At 40.2% G+C, this 20,659-nt stretch overlaps 2 protein-coding genes across 9 annotated transcripts in view; one reads left to right on the top strand and one right to left on the bottom strand.

Annotated features, from left to right (window-relative positions):
• The window catches only part of ttc14 (tetratricopeptide repeat domain 14), a 57,987-nt gene that overhangs the window by 22,548 nt on the left and 14,780 nt on the right, over window positions 1-20,659 (top strand). Inside the window, exons 10-14 of one of the 8 annotated variants that reach the window (XM_078206925.1) lie at window positions 5,825-5,942; window positions 9,088-9,188; window positions 11,456-11,625; window positions 12,677-12,701; window positions 13,556-13,733. In XM_078206925.1, the coding sequence (XP_078063051.1) occupies window positions 5,825-5,942; window positions 9,088-9,188; window positions 11,456-11,625; window positions 12,677-12,701; window positions 13,556-13,610 (469 nt within the window). In that variant the 3' untranslated portion in view covers window positions 13,611-13,733. Of the gene's footprint in view, window positions 1-5,824; window positions 5,943-6,464; window positions 6,891-9,087; window positions 9,189-11,455; window positions 12,570-12,676; window positions 12,702-13,555; window positions 13,734-20,659 lie in introns of those variants that run through there. The other 7 variants (XM_078206921.1, XR_013496762.1, XM_078206922.1 and 4 more) reach the window with 7 other exon arrangements.
• Window positions 20,029-20,659, bottom strand: part of ccdc39 (coiled-coil domain 39 molecular ruler complex subunit) — a 69,513-nt gene continuing 68,882 nt past the window's right edge. Inside the window, exon 20 of the mRNA XM_078210092.1 lies at window positions 20,029-20,299. Within this exon, the coding sequence (XP_078066218.1) occupies window positions 20,105-20,299 (195 nt within the window). The 3' untranslated portion in view covers window positions 20,029-20,104. The remainder of the gene's footprint in view (window positions 20,300-20,659) is intronic.

The raw sequence follows: 20,659 nt of genomic DNA on the forward strand, positions 1-20,659 counted from the left end.
AGTTGGCACCAGACGACACTAAAATTTGAACTTAGTTAGTTGCATGGTCATAATTTTTGATTTGAATAATTAGTGACTGGAACTAATTTTTTCTCAACCATTTGTTGGTTGTTGAATCTTTGATATGGCGACAATGGAATAATTTATTAGATCTGTTCTATGCTACTTGATTCGCTAATTACCTGCTTCCCCATGATATATGCTGTGACGAATGTTACAACATGCAATTAAATACTCTTTTGTCTCTTGCTATTCATCAGTATTTTTCATGATATAAAGTGTTGAAAGATCTAATGGTTACCATCATTTTTTAAGTTTGTGGCAGATTTTTTAACTGAGAAGTAATAATTGTAATTTCTTTGCACTTGAGCTTTGAGAAAGGAGGAAAAAAGGAAACCAGATTTGGCTGAAAAAACAAGAGTAGCAGTTCATACTTTGTGAATAAAGTGTGTAAAGTGGCTAACAGGTTGACTCTGGTTGAGGTGTTGCCATGGAGAATGCATCATTGGAGCGGCACGGTAGCACAGTGGGACGGCACGGTAGCACAGTGGTTAGCACTGCTGCCTCACAGCTCCAGGGTCCCAGGTTCGATTCCCGGCTCGGGTCACTGTCTGTGTGGAGTTTGCACATTCTCCTCGTGTCTGCGTGGGTTTCCTCCGGGTGCTCCGGTTTCCTCCCACAGTCCAAAGATGTGCGGGTTAGGTTGATTGGCCAGGTTATAAATTGCCCCTTAGAGTCCTGGGATGCGTAGGTTAGAGGGATTAGCGGGTAAATATGTGGGGGTAGGGCCTGGGTGGGATTGTGGTCGGTGCAGACTCGATGGGCCGAATGGCAGCCTCCTGCACTGTAGGGTTTCTATGATTTCTATGATTTCTATCAGGGAACTATTGATTCCCAGGTTTTTGGTTACTTCAAAATAGGTAAAATGTCTGGACATGTTTCTTTTGCTTGTAGAGGACAGGTCACAATATGCAGAGTACCTACTGTACTAAACAGGCCCGTGCTTGCAAACATGTTTTAGGTTTAACTTTATTTATTAGTATCACAAGTAGGCTTACATTAACATTGCAATGAAGTTATTGTGAAAATCTAACATTGGATGTGATTCCATGATTGGATAGCACTTGTTGAACAATCCTGACTGTGCTAAGAATTGCACTAACAACAAAATTAATATCACTCGGGCACGTAATGTGGGTCATTTACATTTGCCAGAAGCTACATATATTTATACGCAGGGACCTCAGGCAGTGAGCTTTTTTTGAATTAAGCAAGAGCCTGGGGGCAATAGGTCCATGATGCATTCTTCATGGCAATGCCTTGATCAAGAGTCAACTTTCCAACCAGTCAGCATCTTTTCACTGTATAAATTGTTTCTCCCTTTGAAATTTGGTATTCTTGCACATGTCCTGATGAGTACAAGGTGAAAGGCTGTCTCCTTTTTCAGAAATACTCAAGTTCTGTACCGCCAAGTAACGCAACCAAATATTGTGCATTGCACTGATGAAAAGCTCACCATGGGGATTCATAGTAGGCAGCCATAATTGAACTAACTTTATTTACACCTCCTCAGCACAGAGGGCAGTGGAGAAGGCCATATAACAGAATGCTCAGATATTGCAATATACCACATTCCCTCTGACTTAAAAAACAACTATCATTTCACATTTTAATGTATATAATTTCCCAGTATCCAATATGACGAAACCAACATCAGCAAAACCTGAAATTTAACAGGTTGGGTTATATATTTATATTTATTGTAATCACAACCAAAAGATATATGATGGATACTACCAGAGAAATTTACATGTTTAAAAAATAAGTTTTTCCATAACATTGGTGTTGATCAACAAAAATATCATCAGTTGCGAAGAAGTAATGAAAAGAACAATATTATTTTTCCTTCCTATGTACTTTCAGTCTGTTAACCTATCTGGCTTCTTTTCCTTTCTTTTTATCTCGTGCAGTGTTAATGTAAGCCTACTTGTGACAGTAATAAGAAAAAATAATTAATATATTCTATTTTTGTTAGTTTGACAGTTCTGTCAACATCTCTGACTATTTGGGACAAATCTCATAGAATCATAGAAATCATAGAAACCCTACAGTACAGAAAGAGGCCATTCGGCCCATCGAGTCTGCACCGACTACAATCCCACCCAGACCCTACCCCCATATCCCTGCATATTTACCCACTAATCCCTCTAATCTACACATCTCCGGACTCTAAGGGGCAATTTTTAGCATGGCCAATCAACCTAACCCGCACATCTTTGGACTGTGGGAGGAAACCGGAGCACCCGGAGGAAACCCACGCAGACACGAGGAGAATGTGCAAACTCCACACAGACAGTGACCCAAGCCGGGAATCGAACCCAGGTCCCTGGAGCTGTGAAGCAGCAGTGCTAACCACTGTGCTACCGTGCCGCCCATCTGAACTTTGACTTGGGCTAAGGTGGAATACTGTTCTTTGAATAACTAGTCATGTTTTACTTAGTCAATTTTACTTAGTCAATTAGGGCTTCATGTACTTTCGTCAGAGATAATTGGCATAGCTACAGCTGTTTCAACAATGAAAACAAGTTGTGAATCTCTGACTTTCATTTCTGTTGTAGGCATTGAAATTTTGTCCTCAGCCCTATTACTGTGGTCCTCCATATGCTGTTTATCTTGCTCTCTGACTGAGTACAACTCTTGATCTTGCTGCTTGATAACATGTTCTGTTTCCACATCTACTTGAATGCATTTAAGGATTTCTAGACACCTGAACCAGCATCAGATCTACCTTGACCTGGTGCATGGCTGTGACTGGAGCTTTGCCACAAACTGGGCTCTTGCCTGCTGTCTGGTGAGAAAAACTCACCATGCGGATTCACAATAGGCAGCCATTACTGAACTAACTTTTTTTACACCTCCCAACAGAAAGGCAGCAGAGAGGGCAATATCACTCAATTTTCAAAGTGTGCAAGTACCAAACCTATGTGGTAGAAAGAGAATTAAAGGATAAGTCATGTGTCCACTTGTGTTCATGATGAGGTCTGGGATTTTTTTTGGAAGAAATGCATCGACATTTGGAGTTGTGGCATTAGTTATCCCAATGACCTCAAATAATTTTGGGATCTCTACAATGGCTCTGCATAGGAATAGAGTGTGAAATTTAGTTTGCTGTGGTGTCTTTGCAGATTGGAGCTGCTGTTATACCTTGCTCGCTTGGTCACTGTTTTATGAAATTCTGTATTAGAACCATAGAAAATTACAGCTCAGAAACAGGCCTTTTGGCCCTTCTTGTCTGTGCTGAACCATTTTTTGCCTAGTCCCACTGACCTGCACTTGGACCATATCCCTCCACACCCCTCTCATCCATGAACCCGTCCAAGTTTTTCTTAAATGTTAAAAGTGACCCCGCATTTACCACTTTATCCGGCAGCTCATTCCACACTCCCACCACTCTCTGCGTGAAGAAGCCCCCCCCTAATATTCCCTTTAAACTTTTCTCCTTTCACCCTTAACCCATGTCCTCTAGTTTTTTTCTCCCCTAGCCTCAGCAGAAAAAGCCTGCTTGCATTCACTCTATCTATACCCATCAAAATCTTATACACCTCTATCAAATCTCCCCTCAATCTTCTACGCTCCAGGGAATAAAGTCCCAACCTATTCAATCTCTCTCTGTAACTCAGCTTCTCAAGTCCCGGCAACATCCTTGTGAACATTCTCTGCACTCTTTCAACCTTATTTACATCCTTCCTGTAACTAGGTGACCAAAACTGTACACAATACTTCAAATTCGGCCTCACCAATGCCTTATATAATCTTACCATAACACTCCAACTTTTATACTCGATACTCCGATTTATAAAGGCCAATGTACCAAAGGCACTCTTAACGACCCTATCCACCTGTGACATCACTTTTAGGGAATTCTGTACCTGTATTCCCAGATCCCTCTGTTCAACTGCACTCTTCAGAGTCCTATCATTTACCCTTTACGTTCTTCTTTGGTTTGTCCTTCCAAAGTGCAATATCTCACACTTGTCTGCGTTAAATTCCATTTGCTATTTTTCAGCCCATTTTTCTAGTTGGTCCAAATCCCTCTGCAAGCTTTGAAAACCTTCCTCACTGTCCACTACACCTCCAATCTTTGTATCATCAGCAAACTTGCTGATCCAATTTACCACATTATCATCCAGATCATTGATATAGATGACAAACAACAATGGACCCAACACCAATCCCTGCGGCACACCACTAGTCACAAGCCTCCACTCAGAGAAGCAATCCTCCACAACCACTCTCTGGCTTCTTCCATTGAGCCAGTGTCTAATCCAATTTACTACCTCCCCATGTATACCTAGCGACTGAACCTTCCTAACTAACCTCCCACGAGGGACCTTGTCAAAGGCCTTGCTGAAATCCAGGTAGACAACATCCACCGCCTTCCCTTCATCCACCTTCCTGGTAACCTCCTCGAAAAACTCTAATAGATTGGTCAAACATGACCTACCACGCACAAAGCCATGTTGACTCTCCCTAATAAGTCCCTGTCTATCCAAATATTTGTAGATCCTATCCCTTATCACACCTTCCAATAACTTGCCCACCACCGACGTCAAACTTACTGGCCTATAATTTCCCGGATTTCTTTTGGAACCTTTTTTAAACAACGGAACAACATGAGCCACCCTCCAATCATCCGGCACCTCCCCCGTGAATACTGACATTTTAAATATGTCTGCCAGGGCCCCTGCAAGTTCAATACTAGCTTCCCTCAAGGTCCGTGGGAATACCCTGTCCGGTCCTGGGGATTTATCCACTCTGATTTGCCTCAAGACAGCGAGCACCTCCCTACCTGTTTGCCCTATTTCTGTAGACTCCATGCCCGTTTCCTCAGTAAATACGGATGCAAAAAAACCATTTAGTATCTCCTCCATCTCTTTTGGTTCCATACACAGTGTACCACTCTGGTCTTCAAGAGGACCAATTTTATCCCTCACTATCCTTTTGCTCCTAACATACCTATAGAAGCTCTTTGGATTTTCCTTCACTCTGTCTGCCAAAGCAACCTCATGTCTTCTTTTAGCCCTCCTGATTTCCCTCTTAAGTAGCTTCTTGCACTTTTTATACTCCTCGAACATCTGACCTGTCCCTTGCTGCCTGTACATTTCATACAACTCTCCCTTCCTCTTAATCAGTGTTACAATCTCCCTCGAGAACCAAGGTTCCTTATTCCTATTTACTTTGCCTTTAATCCTGACAGGAACATACAAACTCTGCACTCTCAAAATTTCTCCTTTGAAGGCCTCCCACTTTCCATTTACATCCTTACCAGAGAACAACCTGTGGCAATCCGCACTTCCCAAATCCCTTCTCATTTCATCAAATTTGGCCTTTTTCCAGTTCAGAACTTCAACCCGAGGACCAGATCTATCCTTATCCATGATCAGGTTGAAACTAATGGCATTATGATCACTGGATCCAAAGTGTTCCCTCACACACATCCATCACCTGCCCTAACTCATTTCCCAATAGGAGATCCAATATCGCATCCTCTCTAGTTGGCACCTCCATATACTGATGTAGAAAATTCTCCTGAACACATTTTACAAACTCTACCCCGTCTAAACCTTGAACAGTATGCGAGTCCCAATCTATATGTGGAAAATTAAAATCCCCATCTGTCACAACTTTGTGTTTCTTGCAGTTGTCAGCTATCTCTCCGCTGATTTGCTCCTCCAATTCCCGCTGACTATTGGGTGATCTATAATACTCGGGAAAAGATTTGAGTGTGACCACTTTCTGATGGCTCTTAAAAATCTTCCAACAGGTTAGAAGAAGAAGAAAAGTTGGCAAATGCTGAGAATTGCTATAAAAAAGCATTGAAGCTCGATGAGACTTTCAGTGAGGCAGAGGAAGCTTTACAGAAATTAAGGAAACACATGCAGGTGATTTACTGGGTTCAGTTTTTGCTTATAATTTTACTGCTGTTTGATATGTGCCTCACTCATTCAGTAGAGACCTACAGGATATTTCACCATATTAACTAGAAGAAGTGACACGTTTATGTGTGATGTGCTCGTGTGTTGATGAAATATGGACTGGTGGGATATGGGGTACAGGCCTATGACGTACCACATGGTGAACTCCAGACCACCTCTTGGGCCATCCATGGAGGTGAGTTTTCACTAAGGGAATGCAATATTACATTGGTCAAATTTGAACCTGAGCAGTTCTTCATGACAAGCTCCGATTAGGATTTTTTGGAAGGGATGTTGTTTATCAACTCTTGTGTACAAGACCCCAATCATCAAGTCAGTGATGTTGAACTCTGGAAACTACATTCAAGTTTGCTGAAGTAGTAGTCCATAAAAGAATGAGTGTGCCTCATTTTGTAACGTAATTTTTACTGTTTATTTAAAGAGGAATATCATTTCGGGTTATAATCTCAAAATGGCCATTACTTTCAGACTCCAGTACCTCATAAGAACACTAGCAAAAGAAGCAGGAATCGGCTACCAGGTCCTTCAAGCCTGCCCTGCTATTCGATACAATCATGGCTGCTGGCCTCAACTTTGTTGATTTTTTTGATCTTTGTTAGGCACTTCTCCCTTGTTACTAAAATTAATATTGTCTTGAAACATTTTGCTACTTTGTCTTTCCATTGTGATCCAAATATTAAACTTAGCAGTTTTGAAGATTTTCTTCAAGGCTATTCTCTGAGCTTCTTTGTTCTCACCCCTGCCCAATCCCTGTAACCCCACACATTTACCATAGCCAATCCATCTCACCTTCACATCTTGGGACACTAAGGGGCAATTTAGCAATAAACCCCTGGAAAAGAAGTTGGAATTCGGTTTCGGCTGATTATCACACAAATGCTGTCGGAACTAAACATTTTCAGAACTTTTTTTTCCAAGTGTCTGCAAAATAATACTTCATAAAGTAATGCAACATAACTAGAGAATTAAGATTTTAAGGGACTGGACCGATTCTCCAGGATAGAAATTTTGTCTTGTAGTTTCATTGTTTATTTTATGGCCTGCAAATTTGCAGGTGTTATTGCCCAGCATTTTATTTGTGATCCAACAGTTAATTTGTGGAGAGATTGACATTCCTAGACTATTGCTAGACTATTAATCCAGAAACTCAGCTAATGTTCTGGGGACTCGAGTTTAAATCCCGCCATGGCAGATAGTGAAATTTGAATTCAATAAAAAATATCTGGAATTAAGAAACTACTGATGACCATGAAATATTTGTTGGTTGTTGGAAAAACCCATCTTGTTCACTAATGCCCTTTAGGGAAGGAAATTTGCCATACCTGGTCTGGCCTACATGTGACTCCAGAGCCACAGCAATGTGTTTGACTCTCAACCACCCTTCACGGGCGAATAGGAATGGGCAATAAATGCTGGCCAGCCAGCGATGCCCATGTGCCACAAATGAATTTTTAAAATCCTGATCTTGATAAACATGGGTAGCTGTTTCACTGAGCGAGGACAAATTTGAGAATCAGTGATAATTACCCCCTGGTAGTTGGCTTAAATGTATGGCCTCCTAGTAAAGTGCCTACAAGCTCTTAACAACCTGGAGCAGGAGAACTAAAGGGAATTCAGAAAAACAAATTCTATTTTGGCAAGCTAATTGTAATCGAGCATAATCTATCTGATCATATTGGCAGTGTTTAAAAAGACGTAACTTTGCAACAGTGTATGTTTTATAGTGTCTTAAAGTTGACAGGTTTTGGATGTTCTCATGTTAAATGTATCTGAAGAGCTATTGAAATGGTTCTTTTAACATCAGAAGATATTTGAGGATTGAATTTATCAGATTTATAAAATGGAGATCTTACTCTGTGTGGCATTTCCACTTCAAATCTCTGCTTTACCATTACGGGTCAATTTCACATCTTTCAAAGCACTGCTAATGTGCATAAGATGTTTATATGTTTAATCGCCAAAATATCTTAATAGGCCAATCCTTTAAGAGCCACTAAAAAGGTTTCTAAGATTTTTAGATAGCTTTCCAGAAGTCTTTTCACAGATTCCCCCCAAAAGCAGATTTGTTGGTTGTTATTTAGGATATGGTTTGAAAACTTGTATGCTTCCACTTCTCAAATGTTACGAAGCTCCCTTATTGCCACACTCCCAAACCTTACTTCCTAGGAAATGTTACTTTTAATGTTGTGCATGAAATTTCTTGAATTTTAATGAGGTTTTGTGAGAACATAAAACAGATTTCCATGTTTTGCACTATTGCCAACATTTCTGTGAAAATTATTGGCAGGAAGAACTTAACAAAACTTTTAACTTTATTTTATATGAGCTGTTTTCATTTTGATAATATATGCTGGGTAAGAATTTTCTTGCATTACTGATTATTTTTTTTCCTTGTTTTGTTTTTGTGTGCATTTTCTTTCTGGGGTCTTGGATGCTGAAATTCATTACATACCACACCTGATCTGAACTGGATTCTGCTGCACAATCCTGGTTTGTACTTTGGTCATTGGGGAACAACTGGTGATGTACGGTGACTTTGGCAAAAATAAAAAATATCTTTTGGTAAATTGTACAAAACCTTTGCTTGAATCGATCATTAAATTTGTGAATATTCAATAATTCCCTTGCTTTGCTACTTTGTGATTTGAACCTTGTGCTTTCTTTGGATTGCCATATTGGTCACCTTTGTATTTTCCTGTTTTAATTGCTACATGTTGATGTGCTATCCTTTGCGTTTTCTACTGAAAAATGTTAAACTTCCTCATATGTCACTGCCATCTCCTTACCCATCATGTGTTCCTGATTTGTGCCTTTCCTTTTTATTTTTACTTCTCTATTGTTGCTTTAATTGAATTTAATGTCTTTTCATTGCCACTTTGTGTTCCCCGATTGTTGACATAATATATCTAAATTATACAATCCTTATACAATATATACATAATATATAAATGGTGATTAACATGATAAACCTTTAATCTTTTAAAACTGGTAATGTGACACGGTTTTCTGGATACAAATATGATCAATGGTGTTGCTGACTGAAAACTAAATCAAATTTCTGCCGCAATTTCATGATGACTGGGCATAAAAGAAATCGCTTGAAAAGAAAGAAAAAGAATCTAGAGAAGAGGAAAAAACAATCGAGGTGTCAAGTGCAGAGAAATTGCGTAAGCTGTTAAAAGAAGAAAAGAGGTAATTTTCTCATCTGAGAGTAGATGTGCAGTTGTATGACGCCTTGCCAGAATATGAGGTAAATTGATACTTCTTTGGATCCCATGATGTGGAGATGCCGGCGTTGGACTGGAGTGGGCACAGTAAGAAGTCTCACAACACCAGGTTGAAGTCCAACAGGTTTACTTGGTAGCACGAGCTTTCGGAGCGCTGCCCCTTCATCAGGTGAGTCCTGATGAAGGGGCAGCACTCCGAAAGCTTGTGCTACCAAATAAACCTGTTGGACTTTAACCTGGTGCTGTGAGACTTCTTACTGTGCCTTCTTTGGATCGAGAGAGGTGGGATTTAAAATCTATTCAAATATTTACGTTTTACTTTGGCTGGTATTTTCAAGTTACTTAAATTATCGTTGTGAATGGCAGATCCAAGGTATGTTTTGTGGAGGTGAATATAAGCATTTATAAAAGTCGCAACATTGGGCAGCCATGAGGTTGAGATCAAAAGATTGGATTGTGTCACAGATGGTGGTGCTGTTTGCAAATTGGTAATCCTGCCTTGGGTCTTCCTTGTAAGTATTTTAATTCTAAAATGCTTCTACTTGGTTTATTTTGAAAGGAGGTAAATCCAAAAGATTAAATTTACTGCTGGTTCTTCTATCCCTTACCTTTAAAAGCACACTCCAAATGGGTTACACTAAGTCCTCACTTAAAGTTGTGGTTGAGTTCCTTAATAGCATGACATTAAGTGAAAATAAGCTCCCATAGCAATTAATAGGTACTATGGAACCTTTCTTATCAGAAAAAAACATTGTACCCTGTAATTATTTTACATTTAAATAACTTTTAAAATAAGTTTGAAAATGTATTTTTCTACTTGCAGTGCCTCCTGTTCACTGCCAAACCTGCTTCTCGAGCCACCCACTCCCTGGCCCTTCTGGTTGCCATAGATCCTCCCCCTCTTTGACCCCTCAGGCTTGCAGCCTCTTCCCATGCCCAACCCTCTGACTTGCAACTTTCCCTGTGCCCAACCCATCCTTTCACTGCTTCCCTCTGAACGTTTAAGATCCAGATCCAATCTGAAGCCAGAGCTCTGGGGCTGTGAAAGTGCAGAAGTACCCAGCTGGGCCTGTCATAACCAATGTTTTGTTTTCTTAAATGCTCCTGCTTGTTACTTCCCTCTCCTGAACCCTTACTGTGAGTGATGGTTCTGGACATGAGTGGCATCGCAGAAGGAATAATTTTAACAGTCATCTAATAAAAATAACATCCCATTATAACAGCTCCTGCATGGCACTTGTGCATTATTGGAACCCAGATTTTCACAATTCCAGAGTTCCAATTTTGGATTGGATTTGAATTTTGTAAATTCATGAGAGGAAAGCGATGAGGGTGGGTTAGGCACGGACAGAGGCGCAAGTCAAAGCGTCAGAAAGTGGAAGTGGCCACTCTAAAATGGTGCCAATCAGGCCACATGGGAAACTATGTCAAAATGAATCACAAGATGCTCAGTGAGATTCACAGGATCTGTTAACCTACCAACGTTAAAGCGAAACAACATTAAGCTGGGACTTAACTCTATTTAACTGCAGACTGCAATGGCCTGGAGAGTATCGATCTATGTTATCAGAAGTAAGTTTAAGTTCATTTATTAGTGTTACAATAAGGCTTACATTAACACTGCAATGAAGTTGCTGTGAAAATCTCCTAGTCGCCACACTCCGGCGCCTGTTCGGGTACACTGAGGGAGAATTTCACATGGCCAAAGCACCTGACCAGCACGTCTTTTGGACGTAGACTTACAATGTGTTATCTGCTCTTGGACACAAATTTGATCATGTATGAAACGAACAGCACAGGACCTTTATCCTACTCTTCCTACCAATAGCTTTGTGGCATGCAAGCCTTCTTAATTTGTGGAATTATTTAGATATTCCCTTTATATCATTAATGCCTTTAGTTAATTGGAGCGTTGTCAATTCTACTGTTAGAGGCTTGGTTCTCCGATCTGTTGGAGGCAACATTTTTAAACCAGTTCTTGCCTATCTTGGAAATCTGTTCTCAAATGAAGTTAAATCTTCATTCTACATATTGTCCAACTCTTTGAAATTCCAACTTGTTTAGTGAACATCTTCTGGCTTAATAGTGGCTACTTTTTATCCAGACATTATTGGCTTGGGTGCTAATGTCAGCAATATCTAGCATTGAAAGTAACAATATGAAAATTGAACACAAATGACAACTCTTGCTTTTGAATCATGTCAATTTTATAATCTGTTTATTTCTTTTCAGGATGAAGAAAAAAAGAAAACAATCAACATCATCATCTTCAACTGATTCATCAGAATCTTCATCATGGTCTACTTCGTCATCTTCACCTGAACGCTTTAGGAAACGCAAATCAACAAAGAAGCGACGAAGGAAACGTTCTGATTCCTCACGCAGTCAGAAGAGGCGCTTAAGTAAGAGTTCATCTGATGAGAAAGTTCATCATTCACACAACAATAAGAAAGAATGGTATACTCCTCCAGCTGATACGACAGCATCTTTTCTGAATCAGAAACAGGAAGTAGCAAAATTGCTGGAGAAAAATGACAGTTCAGTAGACCAGTGGTCAGAGATCTTGGAGAAAAGAAGGTACTGTTCAATTTCTTCATCATCGGTTGAAGTGTTAGATCCTCTTGGAGGTAGGTCGGAGGATAGCAGAGACTCTTCATATAGTTCAAGAACTCAGGATAGCTGGAGCCAATATGATAAATGGCACAAAGTAGATAAAGGTAGGGAATTGTGTGACAAAATATCAAATGACCAAGACAAATTTAGGAAACGGGTTCAAGAATATGAATTTGAAAATGAATATAGCAGCAAAAAGTGTGATAAAAGCAACAGGGACTACTCTGGATCTTCAGGATTAGAATATTCGCAGCTGTCAGGTGACAAATATCAACATGAAAGAAAAAATTCCTGGTTAAGTAATTCTGCTAGTAAGGATAAGAGACATGATTTTGGAAAAAGTGGAGATGGTAGGAAGGACTACATATATGAAAGTGGAGCTAGCTACCAGGACTGGAAAGAAGAAAGTGAAAGTAGTAATTACAGGGAAGATAAGAGGGAAGATTCCAAAGATAACCCTCATAATAATTCTGCTCAAGGAAAGGCAGTGAAAAGCATGCCTCAAAATCTGCTGGAAATATTCAGTCAGATTGAAGAGTTTGAGAAAGGGAAAGAACATGGAGGGAAATGTAAGCAGAAACACAAATAAGTTGCCATTGTGGCATATTTTTCATATGTTCGTTGTCCAATATCCTTGTGAAAGAAAGTTGGATGCGTTTTTAAAAAAAACAAGTAAGAGCAATGAATCCACTGATTTTTTTTTAAAGATCTAACATAAAGCATGAAGTATTATTTATTGGATTGCGTAGAGATAAGTTTTCTTATTTGCTATACATTTTCTTCGCACATTGTGAATTCTTTAAGTTGCTTAATAATTTCTTTACATATTTATGTTGTCAGCTATTGCAGTGATCAATAAGAAAAGGTTAGTATTTGCTCTAATTATATGTCTGCATGCTTTCCTTTGAATTGGTTTTCAATGTGGTATGTTAGTGTTGGATTGAATATTGGGGTTAGCATTGTTTAAAAAGTAGCTATTATGTAGTGTCTGACAGTGGCGTGTGTGGGTTTTAAAAAGCACAAGAGATAGACAGGCAATTGTAGCTGGCAATATTTTTGTAAAATTATTAAGCAGCATCCTCCTCCAAGCTGTACTGGGGAAACTCACCTCAACATTTTTTTTAAAAAGCAACAAATATGAAGCATTGAGAGTATATTATTGGTGACATTCTAGGTTAGGGAAGGAAGGTAGGTAAAAGATGTGTATATCGGTTATAACTGATCTGGAGAATTGTGTGGTTGGGGTTGGGAAGGTTTGGGTGGGGGTGGGGGGGGGGGAGGGGTGGCGAGGTGGGTGTTGATAAACAAATCACCCATGTGAAAGGTGAATTGTAATCATACCGTGACTTGCTATGGAATATTAGGCATGGTGCACTTTCGAGCTTACCACTTATCCATGTTCATGTCACTATTCAAGAGCATGGGATAGAAAAATGCTCATAATGGCCTTGCTGAGTATAGTGGCAGAATGAAAGGGCAGCTGGAGGAGAACGGAAGTCAGAGTTAAAAAGCAGTACCTTTCCTGCACACGCCGTGTCTTAAAAATGTTTTGTCATTTTCCAGTAATGTGCCACTAATTTTAATTGATTTTACACCTGTAATAAGTCCTAACTTGATAGTTGTACTGCATCCTGAGAAGTAAATACCTTAAAATTACTGATTGCCTTATTAAAGTATATATACTCCAAAATACATCAATCATATTTGATCCTTCATTAGTTACAGGTGTATTGTCGTGGCCCTACAATGTCACACTTCGCTTTGGGTGGATTAACTTTATTGTATTATAGCATTCTTGTGATGCAGACCATACTCTGTTAAAAGTTTACTTGCCAAAATGGACTGTTAAATCAAAAACAACACTTAATGTGTGATAATGATGACAGCCATATAAAAACAAATAATCAAAAAATGTTTCCGTCTTTCATTTTATGATCATTACTACTGTGATTTTGGGGACCTGTGGAATCATTTTTACCATGAAATGTCATTTGGAACATTTGGAATGCACAATAAAACCATTATTGCACTGAACTTAATAACTAACAAAAAACACAAGCCATCATTTCTGTTCATTGTGAGGAGTAGAAGTTCATTCAACTATACATAACTTCATAGTTTTTCAGTTTAAAACACTATTGGTGATTGCAAACAGAGTCTATTTTTGTGATAAACTTGGTATGAGCCAAAACTTCACCAGTGTTTACAAAGTATTTACAGCATAGAAACAGGCCATTTATCCCCACATACTCATGCTGGTATGTATGTTCCACATAAGCCCCCTTCTCCCCCCCCCCCCCCCATCCCTTCAACTAAGGCCATCAACATTTCCTTCCATTCCATTCTCCCTTGTCTTATATAATGCTTCTTTGCTATTCGCCTCAACACTCCAGATGTGTTCCATATTCAATAGACTCTCTAGGTAAAGAGATTTCTGAATTCCCTGCTATTTCTATTAGTCACGATCCTATCTTTATGACCTGTTCTGATTTTGACCACAAATTGAAACATTTTTTAAAAATCTTTTTATACACTTGAAGATCACTATTAGATCATGCCTTACTCTTCCTATTTCTAGAGGAAAGAAATCTAGTCTGCTCAGTCTTCTATGTAGATATTGGGGGGTGCAGGGGGCAATTCTCCCAAAAGATTCTAAGTGCCGAACTCGCTTGAAAACTGGAGTAACTCCTGCCGATTATTTTTAGCGGGATTTTCAGAATGAATTTCCGACACTCTGAGCACTGCAGATTGCCTTAGTATGATTCACTTCAAAAACCTGAGGGCAGGGCCTATTCTTGCTGGAGAGGCCGACAGCATAGTGCTGAGTGGGCCACTGCGCATGCGCTGATCGGTCAGCACAGAGATAGGTGCATACGTAGTGGCGTCGCATTGCTGGCCCCTCAATCACTGGCCTCCCAGGTCTCCCCAGACAAGCCAAGCCCCAGTGTCTCCTCCTCCCCCCCCCCCCCCCCCCCCTTTTCACTCCCTCTGCCATTGATCCCGATGCAGAGTGGCAGAGAAACCCCCCATCCCTACTGATAGCCCCTATAGGCCCTGCACCCTTGGCACTGCCTGATGCCCGTTGGGCAGTACCACAGTGCCCCTTGAGCATTAGCAGTTTGCCCCTTGGGCAGTACCAGGGGGCCAGGCTAGCATTGTCCAGGGGCACCCCCATTACCCCCGACCTCCCGGGGGAGCCTCCACAGCCTCTGCTCTCTCCAGCGGGGTCGGGCACTTGTTCCCGTTAGTGGGAACCCCGCTAGAGAGAACCACTCCTGATGAGGGTGGGAATTTCTCTAATGATAGGGAAATTCAAATTTCAATATTTAAATCCGCTCCGCATAGATTTCCGGTGCGGAGTTGATGACTCCATAACACTTGGGAGTCGGAGACTCTCAGAGGCCGTGGTATCCAGTAAGGAGCCCTCTAACTGGCCTTCGCTGATGTCTCCCGGCCCGTTGCGCTGCTAGAGCAGCGCAGTGGGCTGGGAGAATTGCCCCACGACCTCTCAGTTCTGGCATCATCCCAGTAAATCTGTTTTGCACCTTCGGCAGGACCTCTATACCCTTTTTATAATATGCAGATCAGAATTGTTCAGTCTTCCCAAGTGTGATCCATTCAGGATTCTACAAGTTTAACATATCTTCTCTGTTTTTCAGTTCTGTCCCTTTAGAAATGAACATGTCTGTTTTTTGAGCTTCTTTAATGTTCTCAATAACCTGCGTTGCTACTTTTAGTATTTCTGTATCTGTACCCATATCCACTGATCTCACTCTTCCTGTGCCCCATTTAGATACCCATTTCCATGTGGCCTCGTTATTCTTTCTATCAAAATATCTTCCTTCCTCCATAATTGTGGCAATTACGGAGACTTGGATGAAAGAAGGGCAGGACTGACAGCTTAGCATTCCAGGATTTAGATGCTTCAGGCGAGATAGAGAGGGTGACAAAAGAGGTGGGGGTGTTGCTTTACTGATTAGGGAGAATGTTACAGCTATGCAGAGGGAGGACACCTTGGTGGGATCATGCAGTGAGGCTATATGGGTAGAACTCAGGAACAGGAGCGGTGCAATCACACTTGGGGTTGTACTACAGACCTTTTTCCCAGGGTCGAAGGGTCAATTACTCGGGTGCACCAATTGAGAGTGAGGGGGGGAAAGTTTAAAAGAGATGTAAGGGGCAAGCTTCTCACATAGAGGGTGGTGAATGCCTGGAACGTGCTACCGGAGGAGGTGGTGGAAGCAGATTCTTGAGGCATCTGGACAAATACATGAATAGGCAGGGAATAGAGGGATACGGACCACAAAGAGGCAAGAAAATATTAGATTAGAGAGGCATCTGTGTCAGCAGACTTGGGGCCCAAAGACCTGTTCCTGTGCTGTACTGTTCTTCATTCACGTTTATATGGAAGTCCATTGCTGATTACATTTTACAGCTTACTGTAAGTTTCTGTTGAATGCTTGGAGCAAAGAGTGTGAATGTGTCGGCTGAGCATGAGAAAAATCCTATTGAATGCATTGGTTTAGTATGCCTGGTATGTGTGAAAAATGCACAATGATGCAGCAATTTAGCACACTGGTAAATGACAGTTGGAAGAAAGACTATTGGCAGATAAGCAATTAAATGGTGAAAACCAATGCCTCAGCAATTGACTTGGCATTGAAAGAGTGAGTTTTCTTTATTTGCTCACCAGTTATTTACCATACATCTCTCTAATCTCCTTACAAGCCCTTGATATGTGTTCTGCCAGTTCTGGCCTCTTGAGCATTCCCAATTTTAATCACTGCACTACTAGTGGCCATGCCTTTTGCTGTCTAATGCCCGAACTCTGGAATTCTGTCTCTAAATCCTTTGCCTCTCTTTCCTCCTTTGCTTAACTCTTTTAGTGTTTCATGTGATGTGTTTATCGCAGACAAGGCCAGCATTTGTTGCCCATCACTAATTGCCCTTGAACTGAGTAGCTTGCTCGGTCATTTCTAATTGCTCGGTCCCTTCAAAGGGCAGTTAAAAGTCAACCCCATTGCTGTGGATCTGGAATCACATGTAGGCCAGACAGATTTCCTTCCCTAAAGGAGTGAGCCAGATGGGCTTTTGCACCAATCGATAATAGTTTCATTGTGACCAGCATTGATCCTGGCTTTCAATTCTAGATTTTAGTAATTAGATTAAAATTCCACCTGTTGCAGTGGTGGGATTTGAACCTTTGACCCCAGAGTATTGCCTGGCCGCCTTGATTACAAATCCAGTGACACTACCAATATGCCACAGTCGCCCTCCAATTGATTAGCTGCAATACCCTGCTTACACATGTTGCAGATTTCTTTTAGAGGGTGCTGCTTCAGAGGAAATGATCTCTTGGAACTATAAGTTACTGCTCAAAAGCCCACAATGAGTATGGGAAGCAGTAAGACAATAAGTGCCATTTCTTTACGACAAAAATATGGACCAATGACTGTGCCAGTAATAAGTCACACAGTAAGCTCTCCCTCAGCCCTATTTTGAACACATTTTTATACCTCTTTTTGCAGTGTGTTTAATCATTTAATAGGAATACCTACTTAATTGCAAAAGTCAAAACCTCTGATTATTTCTTCTACAGGCAGAACTTGAACCCATGATAAATTGAATATATTTGAATCCATAAAGCATGAGACTTTGCAATCCATCTTCAGTTCACATTAAATTTAATTTTATTACGAAAGCTCAGATTTTTCAATTTGAACTCTTGAAGATTAGAAATTCAAATTGGTATACTTAGAATAAAAAGCAGTTGAAAAAAAATCAAGACAAGATTGTGAACTGAACGTGAATTTCAAAGTCTGAGCGTGTGTAGGGCACTTAATTTTCTAAAACATCTCAATTGTTTACTTTTATTGTATTTCTGAATCAGTAATTTTAATATAATTGTGAAAAAAAAACACTTTTCAAAGGCTTAGTTGTGATAATTCTTTTCAAATAAGAGGCTATGTTGGTCTGTGTCCAAGTGAAGAAAATGGCCAAACTTTGTATCTGTTGTTGACTTTGGTTTGTGTTATGTCGAATGAGTAATGGGGTGGTGAAAGAGTGTCTTTGTTGCAAACGTTTGATTTAATCATTTGTCTCTATCTGCATTCTTTTGGCAGTTAGAAAATGTGTGCTTTAAAACTCATCTTCGAACAAATTCTAATTTTGAACATGAGAAAGTTTCTTTCCTCATTCTATTGTTTTAATACTGACTTAAAACCTCAGAGCAACGGAGGATAGGGATGAAGCAATGAAGAAAATTGAGAGCTCAAGAGAATTGAGGATTAAGGAATGATTACAGCAAGGCTGGCCAAGGTCTTGCCCATATTCTAATTTATTATAAAGTATAGAAAGTAAGCAAAGTTACTGTGTGAAAAATATGAAGGAAAACAGTGAGGAGTAAACTGGTTAAAGATGTGGGTGCTTCTGGGCCCCTCATCACATGCCCTGGCATGGTAGAAGTGTTTAGAAGCATTAAGAATGAGAAGAGGAAAAGGAGGAATTGAACAGGGAGTTCAGAGGAAGCAAAAGTGGCGATCATGAGGGGTAGGAAGGGGGTAGTGGTAAGGTCAAATAATGAGGGAAGTGAATGAGAGTGAGGGGATGAAGGCAGCATGGTTGAGGTGTGAGAATAGGAAAGGAGCTGCTCAGTCACATTTTCCCTGTAATCCTCATCTCATTAAGCCTGTAGCTAATGATGGCTCCTTTCTCTACTATGTCACCCATCACTTCCACCCAATAACAAATACAGGATAAACAATGGAGGAGTCTGAGAACATTAGCTCTCCATGGCATGCTTTTTTCTCTTGTTTCTTAGCATATTCATGTATCAGACCCTAAAATTCAGCTCAAAATTACATGGAAATCTTTGCTGGTACTTAGCAGTTAACTGACAACCAAAAAGATTATTTCATACTTGCCTTCACCCATTTCAAATGAAAGAAGAAAGCATAAACTAATGAGCAGGAAAAAAAAAGTAAAAAAGCAAGTACAGTGACTTGCACATCGAAGTGAAGATGAACAACAGTTGGCGAAATCTGGCAATGTTTTGTTTAGAATACTTAATTGAAAGGATAGTCATCAGTTCTTGCCTATAACAATAACGTTTTTACAATTATCTTTGATGCTTGTGTTCCTTTGTGTCCATCTTCAGCAGAAATAGTGTATGTTAAAGTATGTAGGCACGGTGGCACAGTGCCAGGAACCCGGATTCAATTCCCGGCTTGTCTGTGTGGAGCCTGCACGTTCTCTCCGTGTCTGTGTAGGTTTCCTCCCACAGCCCAAAAGATGTGCTGGCTAGGTGCATTGGCCATGCTAAATTCTCCTTCCATGTACCCAAACAGGTGCCGGAGTGTGGTGACTAGGGAATTTTCACAGTAACTTCATTGCAGTGTTAATGTAAGCCTACTTGTGACTAACAAAATAAACTTTAAGTTAAAACTCTGCAGTAGTGGACATAACTTGGGCAATGTAAACATCGTTGCTTGTGTGGTATGAAGCTCTTCCCATGTGTATTCTTTGAATGAAGACCGACTCATCAGATGACTATTGGGATATATCCTGCAGGAACCAGTGCTACTTTGGTATTTCATTCAAAAGATCACTCTTCATGTGCGAGTCTAGACAGCAAATGGAGATATGCTGTTCAACCAGAGAGTACACCACAATTGATAATCTTGTCCTCATCCTGAGGTTCACATACATCTTTACAGGAAGAGCAGCTCAAGAGGAACTGGAAGGCGGAACAACCCTGACCATTCTCCCGCATTTCCTAATCACCACCCAGCAATTGTTCTTTGATGAGCCAAGCACTACTCAGACTTATGTTATTACAGTGATAGTCATGATGAGGTGGATAGCACAGTGAAGTATCTCCAGACTGATCCCTGCATGGATTCAGCTCATAAGCAAATTGTGGGGCACAATTCCATTCCACAACTTTCTTTGAAAATTTGTTTGGGTGGTCATACAGTTAATTTGCTATTTCCAATTATAGGGTAGCTTTATACCATTTATTCCTGAATTGATCTTAAAACAGTAATGAGTGGTCCCTATTAAATAAACTTGAAAACCAGTTTTGAATCTGAATTTATTTTCATTCTCAAGAAACTGTTAGATGTACTGTTGGTTATACTGCACACTATGGGGGCTTTTACAATATAACTTGTGTATCGAGGAATATTGAATAGTTGTCTTTTAATTTTTATTTGATGCTTTTAACAATGAACTTAAATCTCTTGGTGAATTATAACTTATTTTGGTTGGTTATTGGCTCTTCCGTTTGTGGACACTACCAGTCTCACTTTTCGCACTGCTGGGTCGAATTTCCTGGGCCGATGCACTACGTGTTGGCGAAATTACCGTTACACCCAGATCCAGATTAACTGTTGCCAGAGTAGTTAGTTGACTCCGTGAATCACTGCTTCGAGAAGACGCAAAACTTCTGGAAAAATAAAAGAACTGCATTTATCTAATGGTTACTTCAGTATCCCCATTACTTTTGCACTCACTATTGAATCAATGAAATTTAATTAAACAAAGATAAATACATTCATAAACAATAAGGCCTCAATAGGTTCACCATTTCAGGTCTGAATCTTATTTTAAATCAGTTAAGTGAGTGAAATGAGTTTGTTGTATCCAGCCTGTTCAAAATATTCAATTGATTTGAATTGCACATGAGATGAGTTTGCCATATGTCAGTTCAAAATGATCATGTGTGACAGAAGAATGAACATTTTGGGCTACAATCACATTGCTTGGTAATATGTTTGGCAAAGTACTGGGTTGGACAATGCAAAGGAATTCTTCAGATTTGAA

This window comes from Mustelus asterias, chromosome 3, assembly GCF_964213995.1.
Source record: "Mustelus asterias chromosome 3, sMusAst1.hap1.1, whole genome shotgun sequence".
In the NCBI taxonomy this organism is placed as follows: Eukaryota; Metazoa; Chordata; class Chondrichthyes; order Carcharhiniformes; family Triakidae; genus Mustelus; species Mustelus asterias.